Below are 24,523 nucleotides of genomic sequence, written 5' to 3' on the forward strand. Positions count from 1 at the left end.
GCAATGCAATACATGCATAAGCTTGATGCACATTTGATTTTAGTAAAAATATTTCTCCACACTAGGCTACCTCATCCCTTCTTTCCCTTTGTCATCTAAACATCAACACATCATGCCTGAAGGAAACATTACCAATGTGAAGAATTTTTTCATCCTGTGCTTTCCTGGACTTCCTCCTAATTACTATGGCCTTGTCTCAGCGGTTATGTTTTGTGTTTTTATGTGCACGTTAGTAATAAACGGAATATTTTTTGTATTATATTTAAAAGAAAAAAGTCTTCAAAAACCTATGTATTTTATCATGCTAAATCTTGCTGCATCAGATGTACTGTTTAGTACCACAACTTTACCCAAGATGATTGTTAGATATTGGTTTGGAGACGGCACTCTTTCATTTGCAGGCTGCTTTATTCAGATGCATTTTGTGCACTATTTTGGTTCAGTTAATGCATTTATTCTAGCCATAATGGCATTTGATAGATATGTTGCAATTTGTAACCCCCTCAGATATGCTAATATTGTCAAAGAATCCACTATATTGGGTTTATGTTTAGCATGCTGGTTGCTAGCAGAACCCACAGTCTTTTATTTGACTATCAGGGCAGCCACTTTTTCTTACTGTGCATCCAACAATATCACACAATGCTACTGTGACTATACATTTGTCACAAGGCTTTCATGCACTGACAGAGTACCCTATATATTTTCAGCTGTATTTTCAGCAATGGTTGTGTTGCTCACACCACTAACATTTATTTTATTCTCATACAGTGCTATTATTATGACAGTATTTCGAACTTCATCCACACGTGGATGCTTAAAAACTCTCTCCACATGCAGTTCTCAACTTTTAATTATCACCCTCTATTTTTTACCAAGATGTTTAAATTATTTAGCGAGCTCTGTAGGTATCACTTACAACATTGATATACAAATAGTTCTGATTCTGTTGTACAGCCTGTTGCCCCCTTTGATCAACCCACTCATCTACTGTTTAAGAACAAAAGAAGCTAGGCAATGCTTAAAAAAACATTTAAAAAGATTGCGTTTTTTTCACTTTTTGGAAATAAAGGTACAGGTTTCTACTCTTTCTAAATGATTTCTAAATACATGTACAAAACTGAATATTTTTGTTACAAATTGTTCTGAGTTACATTCAGAGAGTCATTTACCCTTATTATTTTTTTTGTTTCTTGGATTTTATATTTTGAGACATTTTAATTTTAATATTAATTTAGTTTTAAAATATAAATGTATTTATTGATTATGCTGTCAAATTGCAAGCTTATGTAATTTACACAAAATTACAGCATGAGTTTAAAATGTTTTAACTCTGTCTGTAATTTGTCAGAAATCAACCCAAAATTATTATATAAATGAAGGCAAATAAACACCGAATATAGACTGAAATGTGTATCCATGGCTCTACTATGGTATGGTGCCTATGGAAGGGGCAGATTCCATATAAGGAATGGCACTATCAATGTTATAAGGTTCAAACAGGCATACACAGATCATCATATGCTTTCATCCAAATTTTCTGGAAAGGCCTTGTATATTTCAGCAAGACAATGATAAACCGCGTATTGCATATTTTACAACAGCATGGCATTGTAGCAGAAGAGTCCATATGCTGAACTGGAGTGCCAGCAGTCCGGACCTTTACCAATTGAACACCTTTGGTACATTATGAACTGAAATATATGACAAAAAATCCCCAGGACTGTTGAATAGTAGGTAGAATCCTGTGCTGAACTATGTTCCTCTCTCAAAACTCCAGAAACTGGTCTCCTTAGTTTCCAGACGTACACAGGATTTTGTTAGAAAAAAAAGGGATGCTTTAGAATGGTACACATCACTCTGTCCCTGCTTTCTTTAGCCGTATTTTGGCCATCAATTAAAAATTATTATAAAAGATTATAAAAGATTATTTTTTCAAATGGTATATTTCCTCAATTTAAACATTTTATACATTTTCTGTGTCCTTTTGTAACTAAAATATGGGTTTATGAATTTTGTAGATCATTGCACCTTTTTTATTCAGCTTTAAAATTTGTTTTATTTTTAACCTGTGCTGATATCATTATTTATTGTGTTATATGTAAATGTTTAAAAAGAAAACAAGCACAAAGAGGTGACGATAAATCATTACCAAATATAATTCATAATTCTTTATTAGTCTGCTAGTGTTTTCATTAGTTGCAGTGGTGGTTATTTATTTATAGTGGGTTGCTTTTCAAACAATAATGGGTTTTAGATTTAGATAATGGGTTTTATTAGAACCTTTAAAAAAATATACAGCCTTTGACTATTTTTCTTATTAGCCACTGAAGGATCCCATGACTGTCACATGTCACTGCTTGCTCGTTTCTAATCTTGTTCATCCTCGTCACTCCCAACGAAAACCTCAACGTCTTCAGCTCTGCTACCTCCAGCTCCACCTCCTGTCTTTTACTCAATGCCACTGTTTCTAAACCATACATCACAGGTCTCACCATAGTCCTATAAACTTTTCCTTTCACTCTTGCAGATACCCTTCTACCACAAATCACTCCTGCCACTCTTCTCCACCCACTCCAACCTGCCTGTACTCTTTTCTTCACTTCTCTAACACACTCTCCATTACTTTGCACTGTTGACCCCAGGTACCTAAACTCCTTCACCTCCACTGCTCTCCCTCTCATTCACACACATGTACTTTTACTCCTTCTGACTTTCATACCCCTACTCTCCAGCGTGTACCTCCACCTCTCCAGGCTCTTTTCAACCTGATCCCTACTCTCGCCACAAATAACAATTTTATCTGCAAACATCATAGTCTATGGAGACTCCTGTCTGACCTAGTCTGTCAGCCTGTCTATCGCCACTGCAAACAGGAAAGGGCTCAGATCCTATCCTTGATGCAGCCCACGCTCCACCTTGAACCAGTCTGTCGTTCCTACTGCACACGTCACTGCTGTCACACCACTCTTTCTCTCATTTCGCTCATTCATCAGCTCAAAATACTCCCTTCATCTTCAGTGAGGATTTTACCCTGCATTCCAGGAAAAGTCTTTAAAGTGTACTTTTCAGCTGCTATTTTTAAAGCATCTCATTATTTGAGAAGCTGAAATTAAGCTATTGAAAGTATATGGAGACTCTAAAGCAGCAGAGACTGCTAGAGACTCAAAGCACTTTTATATGTTGCTCTGGATAAGGGCGTCTGCTAAATGCCACAAATGAAAATGTAAATGTTCTCAAAACACTCTCCTCACTAGTCAACACATTTCCACCTCCATCCTTAATTGCTCTAACTTGCAGCACATCCTTCCCAGCTCGTTCTCTCTCTGCCTGGCCAATTGGTACAAATCCTTTTCTCCTTCCTTAGTGTCCAACGTCTCATACAGCTCCTCATATGCCTTCTCCTTGGTTTCGCCTGCTGCCACATCTCCTTGTACTCCTGTTTACTTTTTCATCACTCTGTCGATCCCAATTCTGTTTTGCCAACCTCTTTCTCCTTATGCTTTCCTGCACTTCATCATTCCACCACCTCTTTGTCTTCCTTTCTATTTCCAGATGTCACACCAAGTACCTTACTAGCTGTCTCCCTTATCACTGCTGCAGTAGTTGCCCAATCATCTAGCACCTCTTCACCACAACTGAGCCCCTGTCTGACCTATTCCCTGAACCTCTCTCTAAGTCTTCCTCCTTCAGTTTCCACCATTCTTATTCTTCATTCAGTCCCCACTCTCCACCTCTTCTTTTTCACCTCCAAAACCATTCTTCAAACCACCATTCGATGCTGTCTCTCTACACTGTCTCCTGCCAACACCTTAAAGTTTCTAATCTCCTTCAGGTTGCATCTCCTACATAAAACATAGTCCACTTGTGTGCACCTACCTCCACTCTTATACTTAAAATAAGTGTTCACCACTGCCATTTCCATCCTTTTAGCAAAATCTACCACCATCTGCCCTTCCACATTCCTCTCCTTAAAGCCATCCCTACCCATCACCTCCTTATCACCTCTGTACCCTTCACCTTCATGCCCATTGAAATCCGCCCAATCATTCATTTATTCCTCGGTACACCTTCTACCACTTCTTCCAACTCACTTCATAATTTTTCCTTCTCCTCCATTTCACAACCCACTTGTGGAGCATAAGCACTGATGACATTTATCATCACCCCTTCAACTTCCAGCTTCACGATCATCGCCCTATCAGAAACTCTCTTCACCTCCACTACACACTTACTGTACTCTTCCTTCAGAATCCACACCATAATAGAACAGTTTAAACCCACCTCCAATGTTCCTGGCCTTACTCCCTTTCCACTTGGTCTCCTGAACACACAACATATCTACCTTTCTCCTCTCCATCATATCAGTTACCTCTCTCCCTTTACCAGTCATAGTACCAACATTTAAAGTGCCCACCCATTCTCCTACACTTCTCCTTTCCCTTTCGTCTCTGTAGACATCTTCCTCCTCTTCTTCTCCTTCTTTGGCCAACAGTAGCCCAATTTCCACTGGTACCATTTCTCAACGATACCTGTAGCGGTTGTTGGTAACCCAGGGTACGACCGATCCAGTGTGAATTTCTCTTTGTGAGCCACTTATTCGATTTGGCGCATGTTTTAAGCTGGATGCCCTTCCTAACACAACCATCCCCATTTACCCAGGCTTGGGATTGACTGCTCCACCCAAGGTCTATCGGAAGGGCCCCATCTGCTGTGGCACATCATACCATGCTTTTAATGTTGAACAGATGCCAAAAGATGCCAATTCGACCCTTATTCACAAGCAGCTATCTACTGCCCACATTGCGTTTAGGATCAGAGAAGGGCAGTCATTCACTGTCAAGCAGTTCCAGAGACAGCTTGGGCTTATGGCTTTTTGGGCCTATTTTAGGAACCTCTCCAAACATCTAAGGCTCGTAGGGCTCACCCTGTGACCTTGATAGTATAAAGGGGATTGCCCCTCTGCAAGAACCCTGGGTCCTAAGCCACCACTAAAGGGGTCTCATGTGCAGGAGGCCAAGTGGAACCACATTGGATGCTGCTACCATAAGCCCAAGCAGTTTCTGGAACTGCTTCACAGTTAGTGACTGCCCTTCTCTAATCCTGGACACAATGCGGGCAGGAGATAGCTGCTCGCAAATAACGGTCGAATCCCATACAGCACCTAAATAAGTGTTTTTTTGCAGTGGAGAAAGCACACTCTTTTTGGCATTTAGCTGAAACCAAGCTTCCTAGTGTGAGCGAGAACAACATCTCAATGCCGGCTGCTAACTGCTCGGATTTAGCTAATATCAACCAATTGTTGATATAGTTTAAGAAGTCTTAAGGTGTGGGGTAAAAGGGCAAGACTAAACGAAAGGACCCAATATTAGTATGCTTCGGGCCCGAAAGCTAACCTTAGGAACTTCCTGTAAAAAGGGAGGATGTATGCATCATTTAGACCTATCGTGACAAAACCAGTCACAGATCTGATCTGGGACACAACCTGCTTTAGGGTCAACATCTTGAACTTGAGTCTCATTAGTAAGCAGTTCAGCTGATGTAAATCTAGAATAGGAGGAAACCCTCCGTCCTTTTGGGAAATATAAAGTACCGGCTGTAGAACCCGGAGAGTGATTCAGGAGAGTGTTTACTTCTTGTTCCATGACCAGAGCCTGCTAGGGTCCCACCAGGGTGAGACACACCTCGTCAAACCGGGGCAGACGAGACTGTATTAAACTGAATTGTATAGCTTTTGTCTACAGTATGCCCATTGAGACACATCTGGCAGAGCTTCCCAGGCTGCCAGTTAGTCCTCTAAGTGTATCAGTCTCTTGAAAGATATAAATGCCCTGGTGCAGCTCTAGGAGCCTTAAGGGAGGCTGCGAGTTCTCCAGGTTCACTACGATTCCAAGCGGAGATCGAGGAGAGTGCTTACTGGGGCTGGCAGGATTGATGGTACAATGGTATTAGTGGTCTCCTTAGTGGCCCTGAGAGCTAAATCTAGTGTATGGCAGAGCTCCTGGGTTACCTTCTGGCCGCCCAAGATGCCTCCCACATTTAGGTTTTGCAGCAGATCAGCCTAATTGATATGCCTGCAGCACTGCCATATGGTGCAGGCATGCAGCAGTTTGACCCGTAAGGCGTAAGCCTTACCCACCAATGCTGACGTATTCCGCAGGGGTTTGGTGGGCAATTTTGGGGTCTGAAGAGGAGGGCCGCAACCCATGGAGAGATAGCTGGCCAGTGTCTCTTCAACCTGGGGCATCGCCCATAGCCACTTTCTTTTAAGTCCCATCACTAAAGGGGCCCACAACTGCCCACAACTTGGACCCCTAGGTGTGCAGGGCGAAGACAAAAATACCCGATGAGAAGGTTGTGACGAAACCTACAAACCTGTCTCAAATCCTCTGCAATGTCCATTTGCGAGCCCAAGGAACTAGTGTGGACATGCAAGCACATGTTCACAGTCGGCTCCTCGAGAACCGACTTCACATGCTCCACTCCCGGACAAGCCACACAAAGTTTGTATCATAATGATGGTGCTGAGATGTGGATTTATTAAGGAAAGGACACAAGCGAAGATATATAGGTGTGTACCATGTGAGCATTATGGTTAACATATTCATCATATTCATCATCTTTTCATCTTTACATCAACTGCTATCATAACATAAATTCATTAAAATAATCGACACTATCAGTATCGCATGCCAGTAAGCCACTTCAGAATAGTCTACAAAAGTTTAAAATCATAAAGTAAAATAAATTACAAAAAATTAAATGTGTAGTGTATTCTCAATTTTTATATGTAATTTAACTGAGGAAAGCGGAAGATAAAAACACCACAGACACAGAGTACAATCTGTCTACAGGGACAAAATCGAGTTGCCATTAAAAATGTATTCCTATTACAACTAGGTATCACATGATAAAGTCAACAGGGATCATGAAAAGACATAAAGTGATATAATTCCGTGGGCTGACTGGGGGCATCATCTAACACACTGAACAAGGTATGAACACTGAAAACTGCATGTGTGTATTACCTATAAAGAGTTGAAAGTACTCATTAAAGAAAGAAATTTCTGATTATTAAAATTCTTCAGTTCCATTATGTACACAGGAATTCTGGACTAATTAAAAAAATTAACATTTATATTGTTTTATTGGCAATTTAATTTTAGAAATATGCATTTTAATATTGCCAGTAAAATGTTTATTTTGATAGTCAATTTTCACTTATTAAAAAAAATACAAATTATTTTTATTCTTTTTCTAGTGACTTCAGTTAAACTGAATAGGCTGAAAAAATACATACGATGCATTACATGCATAAGCTTGATGCACATTTGATTTTAGTTAAAATATTTCTCTACACTAGGCTACCTCATCCCTTCATCTAAATATCGACACAACATGCCTGAAGGAAACATTACCAATGTAAATAATTTTTTCATTGTGTGTTTTCCTGGACTTCCTCCTAATTATTATGGCCTTGTCTCAGCGGTTATGTTTTGTGTTTTTATGTGCACGTTAATGGTAAATGGAATATTTTTTCTATTATATTTAAAAGAAAAAAGTCTGCAGAAACCTATGTATTTTATCATGCTAAATCTTGCTGCATCAGATGTACTGTTTAGCACCACAACTTTACCAAAGATGATTGCTAGATACTGGTTTGGAGACGGCACTCTTTCATTTGCAGGCTGCTTTATTCAGATGCATTTTGTGCACTATTTTGGTTCAGTTAATGCATTTATTCTTGGCATCATAGCATTTGATAGATATGTGGCAATCTGTAATCCCCTCAGATATGCTAATATTGTCAAAGAATCCACTATACTGGGATTATGTTTAGCATGCTGGCTGCTTGCAGAACCCACTATCTTTTATATGACTTTCAGGGCAACTACTCTTTCTTATTGTGCTTCTAACAAAGTTACACAATGTTATTGTGACCATCCATTTGTCACAAGGCTTTCATGCACTGACAGAACACCTAATGTATTTTCAGCTGTAGTTTCAGCAATGGTTGTGTTGCTCACACCACTAACATTTATTTTATTCTCTTACATTGCTATTATTATGACAGTGTTTCGAACTTCATCCACACGTGGACGCTTAAAAACTCTCTCCACTTGCAGTTCTCAGCTGTTAATTATCACCCTCTATTTTTTACCAAGATGTTTAAATTATTTAGCAGGCTATTTAGGTATCACTTACAACACTGATGTACAAATACTTGTGATTCTGTTGTATAGCTTGTTGCCCCCTTTGATCAACCCACTCATCTACTGTTTAAAGACAAAAGAAGCTAGGGAATGCTTAAAAAAATATTTTAAAAGATTGTCATTTTTTCACTTTTTGGAAATAAAGGTACAGGTTCCTACTCTTTCTAAGTGATTTATTAACATGCAGAAAACATTTAGAAGACATGTAGAAAATTAAATATTTTTTTATATTTAAGCCTATGCATTTTTTTCTTTTTTGGAATTTAGATTTTGAGACATGGTTTAGTTTTAAACTGCAAATGTATTTATGGATTGTGTTGTCAAATTTCAAGCCTATGTAAATGTCACCCGAAATTACAGTATAAGTACAAATCTATGGATCTCTGATGGTATGAGGGTGCACTGGTGCCTATGGAAGGGGCAGATTTCATATCTGGAAAAGCACTGTCAAAGGTATAAACATATACTTTCATCCAGTAAATGTCTTGATTAGGGAAGGACAATGATCAACTCCATACTGCATACTGAAAATTATGAAAAATTAAAAATATGACAAAGTCCCAGGACTGTTGAGTAGGTAAAATTCTGAATTGGACATTATTCCTCAGTTTCCAGACATACATATGTCTTTGGTTGAGCTATGTTTTGTCAATCATTTAACTTTATTATTTCTTTAAAATGTTATATTTCATCAATTTTAACATTTTATACATTTTCTGAGTTCTATTATAAATAAAATGTGTTTATGAGATATAAAAATCATTGCAATTTGTTTTTGTTCATGTTTTATTCACTGCAATATATATATATATATAGTTGTTTTAGTTGATCTTTCTCCACATATAATTCTCAACTTATTATTAGTGTGCTAATCTTCTAATGAGTGTTTTCATTAGTTGCAGTGGTGGCTTAATGGCTAAAGATCTGGGTTGCTAATCAAATAATAATGGGTTTGAGATTACCTAGTTTTGGGCTGTTTGACAGAATATATGGCCCTCAACTATGATTCTCATCAGCCACTAAAAGATCCCATGATTCTCATATGTTACTAATTGCTCACACCTGTCCCATGTCACCCTTGATTAGCACTTGTATATGCTCTCAAATTTTAAAGTACTTTTTGTCTCACATTTGTCTGTTTTGTGATAACAGCAGTGACCGGTCATCTTTTTCACCTCCAAAACCATTCTTTAAACCACCATTCGATGCTGTCTCTCTACACTGTCTCCTGCCAACACCTTAAAGTTTCTAATCTCCTTCAGGTTGCATCTCCTACATAAAACATAGTCCACTTGTGTGCACCTACCTCCACTCTTATACTTAAAATAAGTGTTCACCACTGCCATTTCCATCCTTTTAGCAAAATCTACCACCATCTGCCCTTCCACATTTCTCTCCTTAAAGCCATCCCTACCCATCACCTCCTTATCACCTCTGTACCCTTCACCTTCATGCCCATTGAAATCCGCCCAATCATTCATTTATTCCTCGGTACACCTTCTACCACTTCTTCCAACTCACTTCATAATTTTTCCTTCTCCTCCATCTCACAACCCACTTGTGGAGCATAAGCACTGATGACATTTATCATCACCCCTTTAACTTCCAGCTTCACGATCATCGCCCTATCAGAAACTCTCTTCACCTCCACTACACACTTACTGTACTCTTCCTTCAGAATCCACACCATAATAGAACAGTTTAAACCCACCTCCAATGTTCCTGGCCTTACTCCCTTTCCACTTGGTCTCCTGAACACACAACATATCTACCTTTCTCCTCTCCATCATATCAGTTACCTCTCCCTTTACCAGTCATAGTACCAACATTTAAAGTGCCCACCCATTCTCCTACACTTCTCCTTTCCCTTTCGTCTCTGTAGACATCTTCCTCCTCTTCTTCTCCTTCTTTGGCCAACGGTAGCCCAATTTCCACTGGTACCGTTTCTCAACGATACCTGTGGCGGTTGTTGGTAACCCAGGCCTCGACCGATCCAGTGTGAATTTCTCTTTGTGAGCCACTTATTCGATTTGGCGCATGTTTTAAGCTGGATGCCCTTCCTAACACAACCATCCCCATTTACCCAGGCTTGGGATTGACTGCTCCACCCAAGGTCTATCGGAAGGGCCCCATCTGCTGTGGCACATCATACCATGCTTTTAAAGTTGAACAGATGCCAAAAGATGCCAATTCGACCCTTATTCACAAGCAGCTATCTACTGCCCACATTGCGTTTAGGATCAGAGAAGGGCAGTCATTCACTGTCAAGCAGTTCCAGAGACAGCTTGGGCTTATGGCTTTTTGGGCCTATTTAAGGAAGCTCTCCAAACATCTAAGGCTCGTAGGGCTCACCCTGTGACCTTGATAGTATAAAGGGGATTGCCCCTCTGCAAGAACCCTGGGTCCTAAGCCACCACTAAAGGGGTCTCATGTGCAGGAGGCCAAGTGGAACCACATTGGATGCTGCTACCATAAGCCCAAGCAGTTTCTGGAACTGCTTCACAGTTAGTGACTGCCCTTCTCTGATCCTGGACACAATGCGGGCAGGAGATAGCTGCTCGCAAATAACGGTCGAATCCCATACAGCACCTAAATAAGTGTTTTTTTGCAGTGGAGAAAGCACACTCTTTTTGGCATTTAGCTGAAACCAAGCTTCCTAGTGTGAGCGAGAACAACATCTCAATGCCGGCTGCTAACTGCTCGGATTTAGCTAATATCAACCAATTGTTGATATAGTTTAAGAAGTCTTAAGGTGTGGGGTAAAAGGGCAAGACTAAACGAAAGGACCCAATATTAGTATGCTTCGGGCCCGAAAGCTAACCTTAGGAACTTCCTGTAAAAAGGGAGGATGTATGCATCATTTAGACCTATCGTGACAAAACCAGTCACAGATCTGATCTGGGACACAACCTGCTTTAGGGTCAACATCTTGAACTTGAGTCTCATTAGTAAGCAGTTCAGCTGATGTAAATCTAAAATAGGAGGAAACCCTCCGTCCTTTTTGGGAAATATGAAGTACCGGCTGTAGAACCCGGAGAGTGATTCAGGAGAGTGTTTACTTCTTGTTCCATGACCAGAGCCTGCTAGGGTCCCACCAGGGTGAGACACACCTCGTCAAACCGGGGCAGACAAGACTGTATTAAACTGAATTGTATAGCTTTTGTCTACAGTATGCCCATTGAGACACATCTGGCAGAGCTTCCCAGGCTGCCAGTTAGTCCTCTAAGTGTATCAGTCTCTTGAAAGATATAAATGCCCTGGTGCAGCTCTAGGAGCCTTAAGGGAGGCTGCGAGTTCTCCAGGTTCACTACGATTCCAAGCGGAGATCGAGGAGAGTGCTTACTGGGGCTGGCAGGATTGATGGTACAATGGTATTAGTGGTCTCCTTAGTGGCCCTGAGAGCTAAATCTAGTGTATGGCAGAGCTCCTGGGTTACCTTCTGGCCGCCCAAGATGCCTCCCACATTTAGGTTTTGCAGCAGATCAGCCTAATTGATATGCCTGCAGCACTGCCATATGGTGCAGGCATGCAGCAGTTTGACCCGTAAGGCGTAAGCCTTACCCACCAATGCTGACGTATTCCGCAGGGGTTTGGTGGGCAATTTTGGGGTCTTAAGAGGAGGGGCCGCAACCCATGGAGAGAGATAGCTGGCCAGTGTCTCTTCAACCTGGGGCATCGCCCCATAGCCACTTTCTTTTTAAGTCCCATCACTAAAAGGGGGGGCCCACAACTGCCCACAACTTGGACCCCTAGGTGTGCAGGGCCGAAAGACAAAAATACCCCGATGAGAAGGTTGTGACGAAACCTACAAACCTGTCTCGAAATCCTCTGCAATGTCCATTTGCGAGCCCAATGAACTAGTGTGGACATGCAAGCACATGTTCACAGTCGGCTCCCTCGAGAACCGACTTCACATGCTCCACTCCCGGACAAGCCACACAAAGTTTGTATCATAATGATGGTGCTGAGATGTGGATTTATTAAGGAAAGGACACAAGCGAAGATATATAGGTGTGTACCATGTGAGCATTATGGTTAACATATTCATCATCTTTTCAAACTGCTATCATAACATAAATTCATTAAAATAATCGACACTATCAGTATCGCATGCCAGTAAGCCACTTCAGAATAGTCTACAAAAAGTTTAAAATCATAAAAAAAGTAAAATAAATTACAAAAAAATTAAATGTGTAGTGTATTCTCAATTTTTATATGTAATTTAACTGAGGAAAGCGGAAGATAAAAACACCACAGACACAGAGTACAATCTGTCTACAGGGACAAAATCGAGTTGCCATTAAAAATGTATTCCTATTACAACTAGGTATCACATGATAAAGTCAACAGGGATCATGAAAAGACATAAAGTGATATAATTCCGTGGGCTGACTGGGGGCATCATCTAACACACTGAACAAGGTATGAACACTGAAAACTGCATGTGTGTATTACCTATAAAGAGTTGAAAGTACTTATTAAAGAAAGAAATTTCTGATTATTAAAAGTCTTCAGTCCCATTATGCACACAGGAATTCTGGACTAATTAAAAAAATTAACATTTATATTGTTTTATTGGCAATTTAATTTAAGAAATATGCATTTTAATATTGCCAGTAAAATGTTTATTTTGATAGTCAATTTTCACTTATTAAAAAAAATACAAATTATTTTTATTCTTTTTCTAGTGACTTCAGTTAAACTGAATAGGCTGAAAAAATACATACGATGCATTACATGCATAAGCTTGATGCACATTTGATTTTAGTTAAAATATTTCTCTACACTAGGCTACCTCATCCCTTCATCTAAATATCGACACAACATGCCTGAAGGAAACATTACCAGTGTAAATAATTTTTTTATTGTGTGTTTTCCTGGACTTCCTCCTAATTATTATGGCCTTGTCTCAGCGGTTATGTTTTGTGTTTTTATGTGCACGTTAATGGTAAATGGAATATTTTTTCTATTATATTTAAAAGAAAAAAGTCTGCAGAAACCTATGTATTTTATCATGCTAAATCTTGCTGCATCAGATGTACTGTTTAGCACCACAACTTTACCAAAGATGATTGCTAGATACTGGTTTGGAGACGGCACTCTTTCATTTGCAGGCTGCTTTATTCAGATGCATTTTGTGCACTATTTTGGTTCAGTTAATGCATTTATTCTTGGCATCATGGCATTTGATAGATATGTGGCAATCTGTAATCCCCTCAGATATGCTAATATTATCAAAGAATCCACTATACTGGGATTATGTTTAGCATGCTGGCTGCTTGCAGAACCCACCAACTTTTATATGACTTTCAGGGCAACTACTCTTTCTTATTGTGCTTCTAACAAAGTTACACAATGTTATTGTGACCATCCATTTGTCACAAGGCTTTCATGCACTGACAGAACACCTAATGTATTTTCAGCTGTAGTTTCAGCAATGGTTGTGTTGCTCACACCACTAACATTTATTTTATTCTCTTACATTGCTATTATTATGACAGTGTTTCGAACTTCATCCACACGTGGACGCTTAAAAACTCTCTCCACTTGCAGTTCTCAGCTGTTAATTATCACCCTCTATTTTTTACCAAGATGTTTAAATTATTTAGCAGGCTTTTTAGGTATCACTTACAACACTGATGTACAAATACTTGTGATTCTGTTGTATAGCTTGTTGCCCCCTTTGATCAACCCACTCATCTACTGTTTAAAGACAAAAGAAGCTAGGAATGCTTAAAAAATATTTTAAAAGATTGTCATTTTTTCACTTTTTGGAAATAAAGGTACAGGTTCCTACTCTTTCTAAGTGATTTATTAACATGCAGAAAACATTTAGAAGACATGTAGAAAATGAAATATTTTTTTATATTTAAGCCTATGCATTTTTCTTTTTGGAATTTAGATTTTGAGACATGGTTTAGTTTTAAACTGCAAATGTATTTATGGATTGTGTTGTCAAATTTCAAGCCTATGTAAATGTCACCCGAAATTACAGTATAAGTACAAATCTATGGATCTCTGATGGTATGAGGGTGCACTGGTGCCTATGGAAGGGGCAGATTTCATATCTGGAAAAGCACTGTCAAAGGTATAAACATATACTTTCATCCAGTAAATGTCTTGATTAGGGAAGGACAATGATCAACTCCATACTGCATACTGAAAATTATGAAAAATTAAAAATATGACAAAGTCCCAGGACTGTTGAGTAGGTAGAATTCTGAATTGGACATTATTCCTCAGTTTCCAGACATACATATGTCTTTGGTTGAGCTATGTTTTGTCAATCATTTAACTTTATTATTTCTTTAAAATGTTATATTTCATCAATTTTAACATTTTATACATTTTCTGAGTTCTATTATAAATAAAATGTGTTTATGAGATATGAAAATCATTGCAATTTGTTTTTGTTCATGTTTTATTCACTGCAATATATATATATATATATATATATATATATATATATATATATATATATATATATATATATATATATATATATATATATATATATAGTTGTTTTAGTTGATCTTTCTCCACATATAATTCTCAACTTATTATTAGTGTGCTAATCTTCTAATGAGTGTTTTCATTAGTTGCAGTGGTGGCTTAATGGCTAAAGATCTGGGTTGCTAATCAAATAATAATGGGTTTGAGATTACCTAGTTTTGGGCTGTTTGACAGAATATATGGCCCTCAACTATGATTCTCATCAGCCACTAAAAGATCCCATGATTCTCATATGTTACTAATTGCTCACACCTGTCCCATGTCACCCTTGATTAGCACTTGTATATGCTCTCAAATTTTAGAGTACTTTTTGTCTCACATTTGTCTGTTTTGTGATAACAGCAGTGACCGGTCATCAGGCCAGCAATACTTTCTCTGCTGGCATAAAACAATCAGAAACACTAAAATACTGTAGATTGTAATATATTTATCCATTAAAATGTATTAAATTATTCATTCTCTTCATTTCATAGTTTGTGTGTTGTTTACATAGTAGTGTGTCTGTTTACAGTGGAGTTTCTATCCAATCAGTTTTAGCATGTATATCATGTTGCCAGGTCAAAATAATCTTCTCTGAGGCCTTCAGAATGAATGGCTGCTTGCAGCATACAGTTAATGTTGCTTTAACCAATCAGATTTCATGTTGTCAGCACTTAAGCCATCTAGCAGGTGTACAATAACATTGGCCTTGTCACGTCCTTTGATTGGATGACCAGAGAGCAGACACACCTGTAGCAAACTGCACAAGCTCAAATATAGTCATGTGCATTTAATAGCTGTTTTTTCATTCTACAATGGCTGACAAAGGAGAAAAAATTGATTTGGTTGCAGATATACTAACAAGAGCATTTACAAGATGGACTTTTAAAAACAGCTGGATGTGAAAAGGTGAGAACTGATGCAAACTGTGAACCATGTGTTTAATCAGTCCAGCGAAAAAGCATAACGAAACAGATGCCCTTTCGAGGCAAGGGCCGAGGCATAATATGGAGGAGGTTTGACAGAGCACAAGTGAATCTCAAGAGACCTTGCATTGTTCCCTTGAATTTTCCCTCACTTACGGTAGACCTATGCTGGCCAGGCCGGACATGGTTTGCCATGAGGAGCCCATAAGGGGGATGGCAAGTGCTCTCTATCTCTCTATTCTCTATCTTCCTCCCTTTCAGGCTCCAGACCAGGAGAAGCTTAACCGAGTGTCCCCGGTGCAAGTACTGGACACATACGTCCACAGACACATACGTCCACAAACTGTCGTGTGGAAAAAGTTGGACCAGCTATTTGTCTGCTATTGTCCATATAAGAAGGGTCTCCCTGTGGATAAGCAGACCTTCAGCAGGTGGAATGTGGATGCTATCCATTCCTCTTATGAGTCCTCTGTTCTAAATGCTTCTTTTGGGGTAAGAGTTCACTCTACCCGGAGTGTGACAGCCTTTATGGCCTGGTCCTCTGGAGTCCCACTCCAAGACATTTGCAACGCTGCGGGCTGGTCCACCCCAAGTTCCTTCGCCAGGTTCTATAACCCGTGACCTTAGAGCCACTCTTGCCTCCTCCATTCTTCGGTGTAGCTGTGCCCATCCACTGGCAGACTGGCAATCCCAAAGAACACCTACCACCCCTGTTTGAGATTGAGACAACAGAGGAGGGTAGTTGAGGTTACCAGGAATTTTACCTCTGTTCTGTGGATGAGAATGTCTGTGTCTGTAAGAGGTGACTACAGAGATGGGTTTAAGAAACATCTGCCAATTTGAGATCAATGTATAGATTTTAAAAACACAAAAGAACAATATATGTACTAATAACTAAACTCTAAGCATTACTGACCTTAGGAGAGTTACCTACAACTGCTACAGACATTGAGTAAGCCTTGCCCACAATTCACACCTCAAGTGAGACTGAAACTACCCTTGATTAATCACCTGAGAGAACTAAAAAACACAGACCAACACTCTACAATCAACTGAGATAAATAGAAATACAAAGTCAGAATCCTACCTTACCAGAAGAGAATAGATTCAAGATAGCGCTAATGCAAATTGCATACATGCAACCCCTACAGTGGTTGCTCAGAGACAGAGGCTTCTAACAAAAGGGCTACCCACTACACACAATCAAGGTCACTTGGCGAGCCTTACGGGCCTTAGATATGTGGAGAGATCCCGGGTTCCTGTTACAGGGCCCCTGTGTTGGGGCTTCATGTAATCGCGTAATGTACATGGCAGCCCCTCAGGTCTGAGAAAAAGTGCTTCAGAGACAACTCTTCTTAATGTAAAATCTTAGCCCCAGCTCATTCATTGAGGCGAGAACAACATCTTGATTGCGGACAGCAAGAAGCTCTGATTGAGCTAATATTCACCAATCATAGATAAAGTTCATAATGCGGATATCCTTTAGATCTACAATGACAAACCAGTCCTCGGACCTAATTTAAAACACAACCTGCTTGAGAGTAAGTATCCTGAACCTGAGCCTCAGTAAAGACCCACATAGCAATTTTTCTCTGGCCCAGCTCCAGCCCACAAAACCAGCTTTTGCGTGGCCCACATACCGCAATGAATTAAGGTACTAGTGTGGACCAGGTCTGGATTCCATAACTGGCCCAAGTCTCAGCCAAGTTAAATACCCATAACTGGTCCTGAATTGGGCCAGGTCAAAATATGACATTGGAACCAAAATACAACCATAAGTAAACCATATCAACAGCAGAAAGCCCAAAACTTAGCCACACCTGAGCATAATCCAGAGGTTAACTAAACCTGGCAGCCAAAATATGGGCCATAAAAGGGCCATGACAGAACCATAGCTCACCCACCTGTATGACCATAGCTGGCCCTATTGTGGTCCTATACACTGGACCAGATAGGTTCCACATGTCAGCCTTAACAAAACCATAACCAGGCCACTTGATACACACCCCTCCCAAATGAATAGTCACAACAACGACAGTATTCTGAACAAATATTTTATTATATTTAACATCAAAACATTGAAACCTGACATATACACTTGTACAAACAACTCTATAAAATACCACCCGGTCAGTTCTGCAATTAAAATAAAAGCAAAAATAAAACAAGTAGAAGTTCTCCGCTATGGTTTTGTTAATGAAGTTAAATGTAACGCTTGAACATCCCTGTTTCTGGTCAGTAACAAGATTTATTTGAACTATGACGCTTAAATGTCCATGTTTCTGGTCAGAAACAAGATTTATTTGAACTATGACGCTTAAATGTCCATGTTTCTGGTCAGAAACAAGATTTATTTGAACTATGACGCTTAAATGTCCATGTTTCTGGTCAGAAACAAGATTTATTTGAACTATGACGCTTAAATGTCCATGTTTCTGGTCAGAAACAAGATTTATTTGAACTATGACGCTTAAATGTCCATGTTTCTGGTCAGAAACAAGATTTATTTGAACTATGACGCTTAAATGTCCATGTTTCTGGTCATTAACAAGTTTCACACTATGTATAACACTTGAACATCCCTGTTTCTGGTCAGTAACAAGATTTACTGTACCTTTAATACTTGAATATCCATGTTTCTGGTCATTAACAAGTTTCACACTATGTATAACACTTGAACGTCCATGTTTCTGGTCAGAAACAAGATTTATTTGAACTATGACGCTTAAATGTCCATGTTTCTGCTCCTTCTGGAATTTCTCCTATCATTGTACTTCCAAATCTTTTCCATACTGTGTCTTTACTGAAGCCTTTTGTTTTTCCTCCTAAAAAAAAAACAGATTATTAAAAAGTTTTAATAGACTATAATGAAAATGAAATACCAGAAAAAGAGAAGCAAAGAGAAGCACTCGTTTAAGTGCATGCTGGTTTCATTTTTTTTTTTGTCGTCGTCCGTTTATTCAGACACGTACAGGTGTAATTTTTTATTTCACCCCCCGTTTGCATCAAAGGACACCGATAGCACGTGAATGCATCAATTGATCATTAAGTCCACATGTGACCGTGGCTAAATTTAAGAAGAATATAATATTTGTTTATTGATATATATGTATGTTCTCACTTACCAACTCTGCTGACTTTCCTGGGTTCAGCGCGAGCGGCTGTTTCCGAGCAACACCGCATCCGGCCACTTTTTCAACAGACACTTCCTGGAGTATTTTCATTCACTTTTCCTCGTTGGAGATTTGTTGCTTAAAGCGTTATAAGCCTTGAATCATAACAACCAGCTACAACTTGAATTACAACATGTAAAATATTCGATCTGAAATACAAATATTTGAAAATTTGTCATAAAGGCAATACGAGACTGTGTGTGTGTCACGGCAATCTGGGTAAATAAAACTACAATCCCATGAAGCATTGCAAATTATAATTGCGCCTTTTGGCCAACTTTGCTCTGATAGGCCAATTTCGCATTTCTAGGTTTTTTAAATCATGATTGGTGCACGCTGGGTAAAAGTTATTCCGGTTAAAAAAAAAAAAAAAAAAAAAAACGACCTATTTTTTATTTCATTAAAGTCTACACCTACCTCAACCCTTCACAGTATTTTTTTTTTTTCTTCAGAAATAAAAAAATCTGGATTAACTTGAAGGCATTATACACAGAAAGATGGAAATATTTTTGTGTTAAGATCGGCCATACGTATGTGGCCCACATATGTATACTCGACATCTGGACCAAATACTACAAATGACATCTTGCCCATGTCTTGTGAGCAGCCTTAAAATCGGTACCACCTCTGCCAAACCTGGGCCATGTTTGGCCCACATGCTGTATGCCAGTGCCAGATGAATGCCAGCTGTGCCAGATAAATGCCAAGTCTGGGCCAAGTTTGTTTGCTGACTGGGGAGCAGTTCAAGGACCACAGAATAGGATGCAACCCCCCATCCTTATTGGGAACCACAAAGTACACATGTGATTCAGAGCATGGACAACGCAGAAGCGTTCCCAAAGAGTTGTTGACGCAGCTCGAGTTCCTGAAAGGAAACCTCCTAAACATAACCTGCTGGATTCTAAAACTAAAAATGTCAGTCACCCAGGTAATCATTTTACTGTACAAGGAAAACATTTTTGCAAGGGTAACTGCTAATGTTCTAGGGGATATACAGTTAAAAGCTGATGAGAAATCTAGAAATAACATTTTTGCATGGGTTTTTGGTTTATCTAAGTGTGAATACAGAACATGCAATACAGATAAAATTGCATTCTTAACCTTTCTGGAAGATTGGTATGCAAATTGCAACGGAATAATTAGATGCTGTGTTTTACTAATTGTTCAAAACACTTCATCACAAGCGATGTAAGTGCTATTGGTCGAAAATCATTTAATCCTAAAGGCTTAGAAACCTTCGCCACTGGGATTATTGAGGATGTTTTCCATAAGACAAGGACAGTATTATACAATGCTTTAAAAATGTTTGTGAATACAGAACAGTATACTAACTCAGCGGTCCCCAACCATTTTTGTGCTACAGACATAAAAACTGTTATTTTTTAAATATAATAATAAATGTGAATTCACTGTGTTGTTTTTTGTTCAGTTTGCTAGCTTGGGGGTTTCAATTTAGCGGTAATGTATTATGTGTTAGCAGCCCCTTTAAGAAGGTAGAGGATGTAGGTTAGACATGTGACCGAGGCAAGCATCTTGACATGCACCAAGAGTGAGTCATAGACAAATGTAGCTTAGAGAATCTGGTAATTGTTTTAAATAAAAAATCTTTCAGAATCAGATAATAAATAAAACGGAAATAATGTAAGTCATGTTTTCTTTTTGTGCGGCCCGGTAACAATTGACCCACAGTCCATGGTCCAGGGTTGGGGACCACTGTACTAACTAACTGGACAGTACAATATTTTAAGACATTTCCACATATCTTATCTGTGCCTGGACTTTTTCAGGAATTACATTTTCTAAAAATCTTCTTCCTCATAACATCTAAGGGAGTTTTCCTTGCCACACTCACCATGGCTTGCTCATCAGGGGTAAATACACATTGTTCACCTTAACTGTTAAATTCTGTAAAGCTGCTTTGAGACAATGTTTGTTGTGGAAAGCGCTATATAAATAAACTTGAATTGACTTACTTATAAAGGTCTTTTTTGAAACCCAAAGTTTATTGTTTGGGTAGACCTGAAAAGTCTTGGCAATCCAGTATCCATACAAAAATGTATATAATCAGTAACTGTTTCAACCTGTTCATTAACATCAGCTTCACTGAAACCCTTCCACTGGGTACATTTAAAACACCCCTACAAAGCCATTATGCTCTTATTATCCCATACTGTAACAGACCTTTCCTGAGTAGCCTTTGGTAAACTGGACAGAGATAGACTACACTCTGATCGGACGACCTGGCTTCCTCGAAAGTGGACTGAGCATGCTCCGTTCCCAGGCAAGCGACACACAAACTGTGCATACCCAGCATAATAAAGTGGGGCCATTATCCATTCTTATAAATATGTTTAAAATTTTACCGCATCTTACCTTTTCTTGTAGAACAAACAGAAGCTAGCGCCGTCTCCACAAGTGTCCTTATACCTTCCTGGTTGTGACGTCACCGTGCCGTTCTGTTGGACACATTACTTACATGATTCAAAACATGGTCACACAGACACGTTTCCAAAGCGTTTCCAGCTCGAGTTCCTGAAAGGGAGGCCAAGACTGATAGAGCTAGAAAATACAGCATGGGTCTGCATGATGTCATACACCAACCTTTAATAGCATGCCATCTAAGAAATGAGTCAGACTTAAAGGTTCCAGAACTTAGGCCGGGGTCCCCTGCACTTGAGATAGGATCTCTCTCCTGAGTTTCTGAGATCTGAGAACACATTCTTGTCAGTCAACGAGGTGCAAAGAGGTCCACCTCTGCTTCATAATATCTTTCCCAGAACTGACGGGATATTTTGGGGTGGTGTTTCCATTCCATTTCCATATTAAGACTCCTCCAGGTGTGGTTGTGTGGAGTCATCCATACAGGCTCCTTAAGCACAAATGTGATTCAGGAGCAACTCAAGGCAATGCTTAACATGAGTGTAATCGATGAGTCCCACAGCGATTGAATAACCCCTGTCGTCTGATGTGTCGGTCCATTTGCATGAAAACTTTAGAAGGGTCAATGCAGGTCAAAATTTGACATGTATCTAATGCCTTGCATTGATCAACTGCTTGATTAAACTTATATTCAACCTTGAATTTAAAACCCAAAGAAATGTGCAGTTGGAGGTATGATGTCTGGGCTTACACTTGGGTCATCCCCAGATTGATGAAACCTCAGCAATTGTGACCTGACTGAGACCCTGGAACAAAAAGGAGGTAAGAAAGTCCCTGGGGCTAGCTGCCTAGTATCACAGGTTTGTGCCTAGTAATTTTTAAATCACCAGATAACTGAATGAGCAGAGCTTATTTCCTCCTCTTTAAGCTGAAAAGCCTTCTACAGTTAATTACTTTTAAAATATTTACTAAGGCAAGCACAACAGCACCAGCGATGGTCAGAAGAAATAAAATAGTATGAAGTGCAAATGGTATGAAGAAGCAAGTGTGCTGTGACTGATTTCTTTTTAGCCTAGATTTTATGTATACATGACAGGGATTTCACTTTGCCAATATACCATTCACCCATAAGTAGTAAATGAGAAGGCAAACAAAATACAGTAATCATACAGTAATAAGTTTAAGATACTAGTGTTGGACCCTTAAATAATGCCTTTAATCCTCTGTGCTCTTGGAGCACATTATCAAACAGTAAATGAGATGTTACTTTAATTCAACCAATTTATGTACCATATTCAAATATATATATATTTTAAGTATTGGTTTGTCACAAAGTTTAATTGAGAAGCACAGAAAGGTGGTATAAACTGTCAATCACTTATATCAGTACAGATTATCATTAAGATCACATTATTGGCATCCACATTTTATTTATTATTTTTCCTTAAACTATCTTTTAGGTGCAATAATTTGGATTCTTGTTTGATAAAACACAATATAGTATTTGGTGTGAAGCAATGAGGTGGTTTTGAAAATGAATTATTAATTTTCTTTTTTGTGTGTATGGTATGGTGTAAGGACATAAAATATAAACTCAGCAGGGCATTATAGCCTTTAAAATGCTTCTTACATGAATCTCAGGAGATGTTGCTCAGATTTACATTTCATGCTGATCATGTGACATGTACACTGTCTCTTTAATAAATTGCCCTGTAGCAAAGATACATTTCCTGATGTTTTGACAATTACCAACAATACTTTGCACAGGTATATAATTTTTATTTGTCTAATGATATATAGCATGTAATTTATACTCTACAGATAATAGAACAATCTTATATATATTATAATTAACTATTGTATAACCATTTCAATTAAGAGGGCAACTGTATTGTGTGTTTGCAGTGTATGCTTTATGATGCTGGCATATATCTGTATTAAATCTGAAATTTTCTCTTTAAGGACTTCGGATCATGTCAGACAGAAACATAACATTTGTCAAGGACTTTTTCATTGTTGGTTTTCCTGGGCTTCATCCCAAGTACTATGTTCTTGCATCTGCAATTATGTTTTTGGTTTATTTGTGCATTTTGATAGGGAATGGAATTTTTCTACTTTTGTTTGCAACAAACAAAAATCTCCATAAACCCATGTACTTTATTTATATAAGTCTTGTGTTCTCAGATGTATTGTTCAGTACATGCACCTTACCAAAGATCATTGCTAGATATTGGTTTGCAGATGGGACCATTTCTTTTGCTGCTTGTTTTTTTCAAATGTACTTAGTGCATTATTTTGCTGTGGTCAATTCATGCACACTAGTTGTAATGGCCCTAGATAGATATATAGCAATCCGCTTCCCATTTCATTACTATACTATTATGTCGAACAGGAATATAGTAATTCTGAGTTTACTGGTCTGGATTATCTCTAATCCTTGCAGTATGATGATGACCATTCGAGCATACCCCCTTCCTTACTGTGGAGCTAACACCATTGTACACTGCTATTGTGATCACATATCGATTACCCGACTTGCATGCACTGACAGAGTGCCATATAGTTTTCCAGCATTTGTTTTTGCCCTGGTAATATTGCTGGGATCGTTTGCTATTGTTGTGATCTCGTATTTCTGCATTATTTTAGCTGTTGTACAAATATCAAGTGCACAGGGACGTCTAAAGGCTTTTTCCACATGCAGTTCTCAACTTATTATAATTTCTCTTTTCTTCCTACCAAGGTGTTTTAATTACTTGGCTGCCAATATAGGTATCACATTTAATGCTGATTTACAAATAGCAATTGTAATGCTATATAGCCTGCTGCCTCCAATGATCAATCCTTTACTGTATAGCCTAAAAACAGAAGAAGTAAAGAAAATATTAATAAGAAAATTTAAAAAAGAGCAAGATAGCTGGACCTAGATTGTAAAATATATTGACACTTGTGAACCAAACTATTACAATACAAACATATTGTGTTTGTATTGTAATCTGATCTACACATGATGCCTGACTTCAGCAGTTAGTAATTACACTGTAGGACAAACACAAAACATCCATTCATAAACTGATGTTTAAAGTCAAATGTACATCAGTACAATTTTAATTTGGGTGTATTTCAAGCTAAACAGGTATGTGATAACAAACTATAATTCCTTTAGGCTATTGATTCTCTCAGCCTAAAGTGCTCAAGCAGGCTGACAGTATGTTGATCACACAGGATACAAGCAATAAAACTTGTGCACAAATTATATTTTGTGAGTAATATATTCAGTGTTTTGAATGTTTACCCTTTAACTTAAAAACATGATGCATGGTTATACCTTCAAATAAGAGTA

At 38.7% G+C, this 24,523-nt stretch overlaps 4 protein-coding genes across 4 annotated transcripts; all 4 read left to right on the forward strand.

Moving 5' to 3' along the window:
• Positions 1–112: 112 nt before the first annotated feature.
• Positions 113–5,935, forward strand: LOC124394302 (olfactory receptor 2AT4-like). The gene is made up of 4 exons (XM_046862444.1): positions 113–1,014; positions 2,882–2,927; positions 4,944–5,079; positions 5,841–5,935. The coding sequence occupies exons 1-4, from the start codon at positions 113–115 to the stop codon at positions 5,933–5,935; spliced, it is 1,179 nt and encodes a 392-aa protein (XP_046718400.1).
• Positions 5,936–7,398: 1,463 nt separating this feature from the next.
• Positions 7,399–11,574, forward strand: LOC124394303 (olfactory receptor 2AT4-like). The gene is made up of 4 exons (XM_046862445.1): positions 7,399–8,295; positions 9,307–9,326; positions 10,608–10,717; positions 11,480–11,574. The coding sequence occupies exons 1-4, from the start codon at positions 7,399–7,401 to the stop codon at positions 11,572–11,574; spliced, it is 1,122 nt and encodes a 373-aa protein (XP_046718401.1).
• Positions 11,575–13,038: 1,464 nt separating this feature from the next.
• LOC124394627 (olfactory receptor 2AT4-like) lies at positions 13,039–13,950 on the forward strand. The gene has a single exon (XM_046862985.1). It carries the CDS (start codon positions 13,039–13,041, stop codon positions 13,948–13,950), a length of 912 nt encoding a protein of 303 aa, XP_046718941.1.
• Positions 13,951–22,572: 8,622 nt separating this feature from the next.
• LOC124394304 (olfactory receptor 2AT4-like) lies at positions 22,573–24,107 on the forward strand. The gene has a single exon (XM_046862446.1). The coding sequence runs from the start codon at positions 23,157–23,159 to the stop codon at positions 24,105–24,107; it is 951 nt and encodes a 316-aa protein (XP_046718402.1). The 5' UTR covers positions 22,573–23,156.
• Positions 24,108–24,523: the final 416 nt, after the last annotated feature.

Source organism: Silurus meridionalis, chromosome 12 (assembly GCF_014805685.1).
Source record: "Silurus meridionalis isolate SWU-2019-XX chromosome 12, ASM1480568v1, whole genome shotgun sequence".
NCBI classification, from domain to species: domain Eukaryota; kingdom Metazoa; phylum Chordata; class Actinopteri; order Siluriformes; family Siluridae; genus Silurus; species Silurus meridionalis.

Bases quoted from the DNA above. Each gene is read 5' to 3' on its own strand.
- LOC124394302 (XM_046862444.1), top strand. From the start codon at position 113: ATGCCTGAAGGAAACATTACCAATGTGAAGAATTTTTTCATCCTGTGC. The intron at 2,928-4,943 runs GTCTGTCGTTCC...TGACCTTGATAG, and splicing joins CCACGCTCCACCTTGAACCA to TATAAAGGGGATTGCCCCTC. The intron at 5,080-5,840 runs GTTAGTGACTGC...GCCCTGGTGCAG, and splicing joins GTTTCTGGAACTGCTTCACA to CTCTAGGAGCCTTAAGGGAG.
- LOC124394303 (XM_046862445.1), top strand. From the start codon at position 7,399: ATGCCTGAAGGAAACATTACCAATGTAAATAATTTTTTCATTGTGTGT. The intron at 9,327-10,607 runs GTACTTTTTGTC...CCCCTCTGCAAG, and splicing joins ATATGCTCTCAAATTTTAAA to AACCCTGGGTCCTAAGCCAC. The intron at 10,718-11,479 runs GTTAGTGACTGC...GCCCTGGTGCAG, and splicing joins GTTTCTGGAACTGCTTCACA to CTCTAGGAGCCTTAAGGGAG.
- LOC124394627 (XM_046862985.1), top strand. From the start codon at position 13,039: ATGCCTGAAGGAAACATTACCAGTGTAAATAATTTTTTTATTGTGTGT.
- LOC124394304 (XM_046862446.1), top strand. From the start codon at position 23,157: ATGTCAGACAGAAACATAACATTTGTCAAGGACTTTTTCATTGTTGGT.